Source organism: Cricetulus griseus, chromosome X (assembly GCF_003668045.3).
Source record: "Cricetulus griseus strain 17A/GY chromosome X, alternate assembly CriGri-PICRH-1.0, whole genome shotgun sequence".
NCBI classification, from domain to species: domain Eukaryota; kingdom Metazoa; phylum Chordata; class Mammalia; order Rodentia; family Cricetidae; genus Cricetulus; species Cricetulus griseus.
The window spans coordinates 29299513-29306989 of record NC_048604.1 but is presented as its reverse complement, the minus strand read 5'-3'; the positions used below and the strand labels follow the sequence as shown (position 1 = coordinate 29306989).

Sequence of the window (7477 nt, the reverse complement as noted above, 5' to 3'; positions counted from 1 at the left end):
CAGACCAACCTGGTCTCCAAGAGCTAGTTCCAGGACAGCCTCCAAAGCCACAGAGAAACCCTGTCTCGAAAAACCAAAAAAAAAAAAATGATGACAACTACAGGCAAACAAACAAACAAAACCCCTGGGAGATGGATATAGCTGCACTCACATCTGATTGTAGCTATCAGGAGGGTAAAGCAGGAAGGTCACAAGTTTAAGGCAAGTCTGGGTTACATAGTGATTTCCAGGACCCTATGCGCTGAGATCCTGTATCACAAAAAATAAAACAAAATAAAACAGAACAAAAATGAAGAGTATTACAAAATGACTGCTGATGACACTGCCCATTCCAGGCAAACTGAGGCCAGGAAAAGGAAAACAAGCATGAAGGGGTCCTGGGGAGGAGAAGGCACAAACGGTATAGGTGGTCCAGCTGACAATAACTTCATCAGCACCCAATCTCCAATCAGACTCCAGAGCCCTGGGGAATGGGGACACACTTCTGAGCATTTATTAATGCCCTGTGACATAGACTTTACTATGACCCTCTGGTTCTTAAACCAAACCTGAAATCTGATGATAATGGGAACTGTTTTCGTATCTTGAGCAATCTGCTGGTAAAGGAAGCTGTACTCTCTGTAATTCATTATTCTTTTGAGAAGCTGTTTTCTTTCTTTTTTTTTTTAAAGTTTAAGTTTGTTTTTGTTTTTTTAAATTTTATTATGTATACATTCTGCTTCTGTGTATACCAGAAGAGGGCACCAGATCTCATAACAGATGGCTGTGAGTCACCATGTGGTTGCTGGGAATTGAACTCAGGACCTCTGGAAGAGCAGTCAGTGCTCTTAACCTCTGAGTCATCTCTCCAGCCTGAGAAGCTGCTTTCTTATTGGAAACTCTTTTAGTGAAGTTAAGTTGTGGAGCATCTCACAGCCTGGTCTTTCTCCTGCCATGTTTGCTTTTGCCCACCCCGTTGAGACGGTCCCCTCTAACTTAGGTTGAAGAGGACCTTGAACGCCATTCCTACTGCTTCCACTTCCACTTCCAAAGTGATGGGATTATATACATAGGTCACTATGTCAGATATAATGTTTTAGGATAGGGTCTCATGTATCCCAGGCTTGCCTAGAACTGGCTTTTATAGCATATAATGACTTTGAACTTTTGACCCTTCTGTTCCTACCTCCTGAGTTCTGGGTATTTCTTGTGTGTACAACCATACAGAGTTTATGCTGGGGATTGAACCCACGGTTTTATGCGTGCTTGTCACTCTAGTGACTGAGCTGCATGCCTGACTCCATCCCTTTTGTGAGAGGCTCTCTCTCTGTCTCTGTCTATGTCTCTGTCTCCCTGTCTCTCTGTCTCCTTTTTCTCGTCCTTTGGAATAGTGGAGGTTGGATTTGGTATAACATCGTCCTTGCTTTAAATGATACTAAGTGGAACGGCCTCCTATTTGAAAATCCCATCTCCAGTCTGAGGTACGTAGACTATAGGAGTGGGCTGGATATTAATATATTGAGACAAGGTATCACTGTGTAGCTCTGGCTGTCCTGGAACTCACTATGTAGAACAGGCTGGCCCCAAACTCACAGACATCTGCCTGTTCTTGCCCCCCGAGTGCTGGGATTAAAGGTGTATCTACTGTGCCTGGCTTGAATTTTTTTACACTTATTTGCATATGTTTTTCTGTATATACATTTACTACAGCAAATGTGTGGAGGCAAGAGGACACTTTGCAGGAATAGGTTCTCTCCACCAGTTGATCCCAGGTTGAACAGTAAACGAGCTTTTCTTGAGGATGTCCAAGAGTCATTCATCCTCCAAAACTTAATTAAATTAAATCAGAATTAAAAAAACTGACAAAAATCTGGGGCATGTGGGGCCCAGAGCTTCTGTCCTGTCTAGCTGCAATAGACAATTACTGAGCTCCTTAACATTGCTTTTATATTTCAGCCTATAGATTTTAGGAATATATTATATGTGTGTATATTTGTGTGTTAGATTTTAAGAAATTGTGTGTGCTGGGGGGCACATGCATGTGCTTGCTGGTGCCTGAGGAGGCCAGAGACAGCATGGGATCAACTGGAGCTAGAATTACAGTGAGCTGCCCGATGCTAGGAACTGAACTCTGATCCTCTGCAAAAGCAGCAAGTACTTGTAATCTCTGAGCCTTCACTCTGACCTTGGTATAGGAGTATCTAAGCAAACTGCGCCCAAATTCACTAAAAACTACCACCATATCTGCAGCTTCTTCCCATACTACACACTACACACAGTCTAGGGAAAAACATAATAAACTCTCCCTAGAGTGAAATCCTTGCTGTGTGCAGTATGAAGATTGGAGTTTGGAACCCTAGAACTCCCATAAAAAGCCAGGGAAGCATGGCAGCTCTCTGTAATTCCATCACTCAAGAAGAGGCTGGCTAGTTTGACTAGCAGGAATTGGCAAGTTCAAGGTTTAATGAGAAATCTTACCTCAATCAATAAAGTGGAGAGTTACCTAAGGAAGATCCAATGTGGACTTGGGTCTCTGTTATGATAACTCTTTCCCGCCAGCCTGGTCCCACAGCTGCGTCATCCTCAAATGAACACTCAGAGACTTATATTAATTATGAAACTGTTGGCCAATGACTAGGGCTTTTATTGGCTAGCTCTGTCTTAATTACTAACCCATTTCTATTAATCTAAATATTCCATGTGGTTTTATCTTACTGGAGAAGGGTCCAGGGACCTGTTACTCCTCTGGTGTCCTACATGGTGACTGCTTTCTGCCTACCCCTCCCAGAATCCTCCTCATCTCCCAGACCCGCCTATCTTGCTGCCCTATTGGCCATCAACCAATTCATCAACTTATTCATCAACCAATAAGATAAACATAAACAGAAGACCATTCCCCATCAGGTCTCCATTTCCATGTGTACACATGTACACACATGCACATTCATGCACACACACACACACACACACACACACACACACACACACACACACACACACACGCACGCACGCACACACACACACACACACAGAGTACTACAATACAGATATGCTCCATTTCCATGTGCATGCATGCACACTCATGCACACACCACACACATACATACACATGCATATACACAGAGTACCACAATACAGACATGCTCCATTTCCATTTGCATGAACATGCATGCACACCACACACACACACACACACACACACACACACACACACACACACGGAGTACTACAATACAGGTATGATAAATCTGAGCACCTACATACCTCAGACAGGAGTACTGATTGCTGTGCATTCCTAGTCCAGTCTGGGATTCATAGTGAATACCAGGGAAACCGGGGCTATAATAACAAGCCTGTCTCAAATGAAACAAAGGGGAAAAAACTAAAAAAATCACCTCAAAAAGTCTTAAACACTGGAAATTTCTGGAGAACACTCAAAGTTCAATTTGTGCTCTATCTTCAAGCTATATAGTTGTCATCTAATTCATCATGATCCTTTATTCTAGATGTGTACATGTGTGTGGGTATGTGCACAGGAGTGCAGAACCCCTTCGAGGCTAAAAGCGTCAGATTTCCTGGACAATTATGAGGAGTTATGAGCCACCTGACCTTAGTACTGGGAACCAAAGAATTCTGCAAGAGCAATGCAGCTTGATCCTCACTATGGAGCCATTTTCTCTAGTCTTAACTTTTTATGATTGTGTGTGTTCCAAGTGCATGCTGTCTCCTTCCATCCTGGAATTGAACCTGGGATTTCAAGCTTTGGAGGCAAGTGCTTTAATCCTCTGAGCCACCTGCCCCAGGCCCTGGATTGTTCTTTGTTCTAATATTAGAGAAATTTCCAAGTTGTAAATGCTCTAGCCATCCTCCAGCCTGACATATTTTGGCAATGTCTTCATTATGACACAACTATTCTAGAAGGATGAAAATCCAGTTAGAAGTTTGTATCACTATAGGCTAATTAGGGCAATCAGACACTTTGACTTTTTAAAATATTTATTTTTATGAGTGCTCTGTCTGCACGTATGCCTGCATTACAGAAGAGGGCATCAGACACCATTGCAGATGGTTGTGAGCCACCATATGGTTGCTGGGAATTGAAATCAGGACTTCCGGAAGAACACTTTGACTTTTGAGCTATGTCCATCATCAGAACTAAGTATGTATTTAACTGCTTATATAGTGTGTTCTGTGTAAATTGTTCATTTATCCCAATGCTAAAACATAAATTCATTCAATTAATTAAGTCTATGTATTTTAATTTAAAAAATTATGTGTATGGCCCGGGGGAAGGCCTAGACCGTGCCCCAAATGACTTGATAGACTTTGATCATCCCTCATTGAAGGCCTCACCTCCCTGGGGAGTGGATGGGTTCGGGGGTCAGTGAGGGGCATGGGAGGATGGGATTGATATGTAAAATTAGATTGTTTCTAATTTAAATGAAATTTATAAAAAATTACGTGTATGGATGTTTTGGCTGTATGTCTGTCTGCATACCACGAGTGTGCTATGTGCACAGGGAAGTCAGAACACTCTCATATTTCCTGGCAGTAGAGTCAAAGACAGCTGTAAAGCCACTGTGTGGGTGCTGGGAATTGAACCTGGGTCATCTGGGAGCAAAACCAGTGCTCTTAACTGTTGAGTGCTCTTTCCAAATCTGTTTTAAAAATGATTATGGGAATTGTAATGTTAAGTCCCAGTGAATTACTTTGCAAATTTCCCAGGTTAGAATGGTATGGAACGCAACTCCACCCAGTATTCCCTAAATAGTAGCAGCAGCAGCAGCAGCAACAGGGTTACACGGTTAAAGTTTATTTAATCTTACAAAGTTAACAGGAGGAGCAGGTTGGTTCCTTTTTCTTTTTTCCCCTAGCAATTTCCAATTCTTTTGGTGGGATTTCTATTTGATGTGTATTTCATTTTTTATTACTCCAAATGGCAATTTAAAAAAACTCAGTTTACAAATATTGGATAGGGAATGAAATATGATGAAGTTTACTTATTCCATTTCCAATTCCTCCCAAATTTGACTAATTTCACAAACATGGGGCAGATAGTCAACTAATATAAGCGTAGGTCGGAGAAAAATGTGAAAATCTTGTTGCAGATTTTAAACCTGACTACTCGGACACTTCATCCTCAGGTTCACCTGGCTCAGCTTCCGCTTCAACATTCACTGATACTCCAAGCTCCTTCCTAAGGGGAATAAAATAGCAAATGTTCAAGATTTTGTTACAGGTAAAGTGAAATACGTTAAACTGGTGGTGGCCCTCCCACCTCCGCTTCTTGAGTGCTTGGCAAAGAAGACTGATCCCACCCAGTGGGCCCTACAGCTTCAGACTATGGAGGGAAGGGAAGGAAGCTGGGAGAAGCCCAAGGCATCCCTGGAAGATGCCCCACCCGCTAAAGCGGGGAAGGAAGCCCCGCCCCCTAAAGCAAGAGATATACCTCACAAACACGTTGGGGAACTGAGTCCGCTGGAAGATACGATCCAGCTCGCTAAGTCGCAGCCCACTGAAGGCACGGCAGATCATATTGAGATCGGCATCATCCTGGAGTTGAGGCATCATGGCTGCAGCCTTGAGGGCTGGCTGGTTCTGGTTCTGTTCACCATAGGCCTTGTTCTCCTCGTTCTTAGTGTCGTGTGCTCCCATACCGACACCTACAAAACCAAAACCAGATTTGATGACCCCATCGCCCCTCCCCCAACATTGATCACAGGCAGCTTTGCTTCTGAAAAGCAGAATAAGAGAGAGATCACGATGCCAAGAGACCAAGAGACAGACAGAAAAACATAAAGGTGTTCAGTCCCATACCCCGAATCTAAAGGCTGCCACCAAGGAGCAGCGTCGGTGGCATCCCAGTACCACTCTATCCATCTGTGTCCCCAACAGAACTTGTGTTTGGGGAGGAGCCCGCCAATTTTCCAATTGTAGCCCAAGCACTGACCTTTGGTTCCTTCCAAGGAAGCATCAACTCCCAGGCTCTGGTAGCTGGAGTCTGTGTGCTCAAACTTGGGGGGATGATCCATTTCAAAGGTGTCTGAGCACTTTCAGGGGGCCTGCTCTGCGAGATGGCAGCTAGACGGCTGCTCTCCGTGCCACCACCAACGGTTCTGCTCCAAGCTTTGAGAGTCGAATGAAATGAGCGTAAGGGGATTGTGCCGACTGTGACGTTCACAGCGCTGGGGATTGGACAGCGGTGACATGCTCGATGCTGGGGATTGGACAAGTTGCAGGTACACACTACACTGGTGATTGGACAGGCTAGGACACGCATAAGGTTTGTGATTGGAAGACTGCGATACATTTGACGCTGTAGATTGGACAGTCTAAGGGCAACAACCCTAGGGATTGGATGGGCTGGGATGCACATGCACACGATGCTAGGGGTTGGAGGGCTGGAATGTGCATACAGAGGACAATGGGGATTGGGCAAACTGCAAACTGCGCGAGATTGTGGGGACTGGGTGGTACACTTCCGGGTATGGTGGCTGGGAGGGCCAAGTTGTGGCCTGTGGCAGGAGGGGCAGAGGAGCAAGAGTGCGATCTCATGTGAACTTCTGAGCCTGTGTTGAAAAGCCCTCCACCTCCCACCCCCACCCCACGGCCAACCCTCGAGGTGCGCATGCACATTTGTGGTGCCATACCTTTGTGCCTCAAAAGCTAGAGTGACGTTGACTGGACTTACTCTCTCAAAGCTGAGCCCCAAGGTTCTGGTCCTTTCGCTCTCAAAGTCTGTAAGTTGTAAATAAGATGAAACAATCAGGCAGTAGTTGACACACTAATAGTTTGCCCAACCACATATGAAAAGCTGAGTGCACAATGTGGGGTAAAGTGTCTGGGTTGCTGGAGTTTGGGACTCTGTATGCTCACACGAAAGCTCTCTGCTTTGCTTTTAAATATTTTTATTTTCTAATACTTTTGTTTATGCGTGTTTGTATGCTACCATGTAGAGGCCAAAGGACAACTTTAACAACTTTGGTCTCTCTGTTATTCTTTTGCTTAAATTGAAGATAAAGAAGTGTTAGACCCCAGGAAAACTCAGGCCTCCGGGGTCTCAGCCCAGGACTGCGGTCACCCCAATCACCAGATGGATTTGAAAGTTGGATGCAAACTGCACGAGGCTTTATTGTTGTTCAACGAGCTAACCCCATGTTAGCTCGGGTCTTCACCCACCTGCTATGGCAGATTGTTAGCAAAGACAGCTTGAAGGGGCTGCAGAGAGATCTTGTAGGGCAGCGTAAGGGGAGTGCCTAGGGGTATGCACAGGCTCAGAATTGGTGTGCCTCCAGGCTTGGAGGGTTTGCCCTGTGTTGATTGGCCAACTGGTTGTTATGGCCCATAGGCCCTCCCAGGGTGGTTGCTATGCTCTGTGCATCATTGCTGTGCGCTTGTCCGTAAAGCACATACAGAGCCGTAAAGCATAGCGCCACCAGCTATCTTCTGATTGGTTCCTTGCCACGAGGCAAGCACCTAACCTCTAGTGACCAAGGCA

General features: G+C 44.9%; 1 protein-coding gene across 1 annotated transcript; it reads right to left on the bottom strand.

Moving 5' to 3' along the window:
* Positions 1 to 5100: 5100 nt before the first annotated feature.
* On the bottom strand, positions 5101 to 6011 carry LOC100766788 (rhox homeobox family member 2). Its single transcript, XM_027431933.1, has 3 exons — positions 5930 to 6011; positions 5429 to 5642; positions 5101 to 5176 (listed from the first exon to the last, which is right to left on the bottom strand). Exons 1-3 carry the CDS (start codon positions 6009 to 6011, stop codon positions 5101 to 5103), a joined length of 372 nt encoding a protein of 123 aa, XP_027287734.1.
* Between the last annotated feature and the right edge of the window lie 1466 nt (positions 6012 to 7477).

Excerpts from the sequence above, each read along its gene's own strand:
- LOC100766788 (XM_027431933.1), bottom strand. The coding sequence starts at position 6,011 with ATGGATCATCCCCCCAAGTTTGAGCACACAGACTCCAGCTACCAGAGC. Across the intron at positions 5,643-5,929 it reads TTCCTTGGAAGGAACCAAAG|GTGTCGGTATGGGAGCACAC; the intron begins GTCAGTGCTTGG and ends TTGGTTTTGTAG. Across the intron at positions 5,177-5,428 it reads TTCCCCAACGTGTTTGTGAG|GAAGGAGCTTGGAGTATCAG; the intron begins GTATATCTCTTG and ends TATTCCCCTTAG.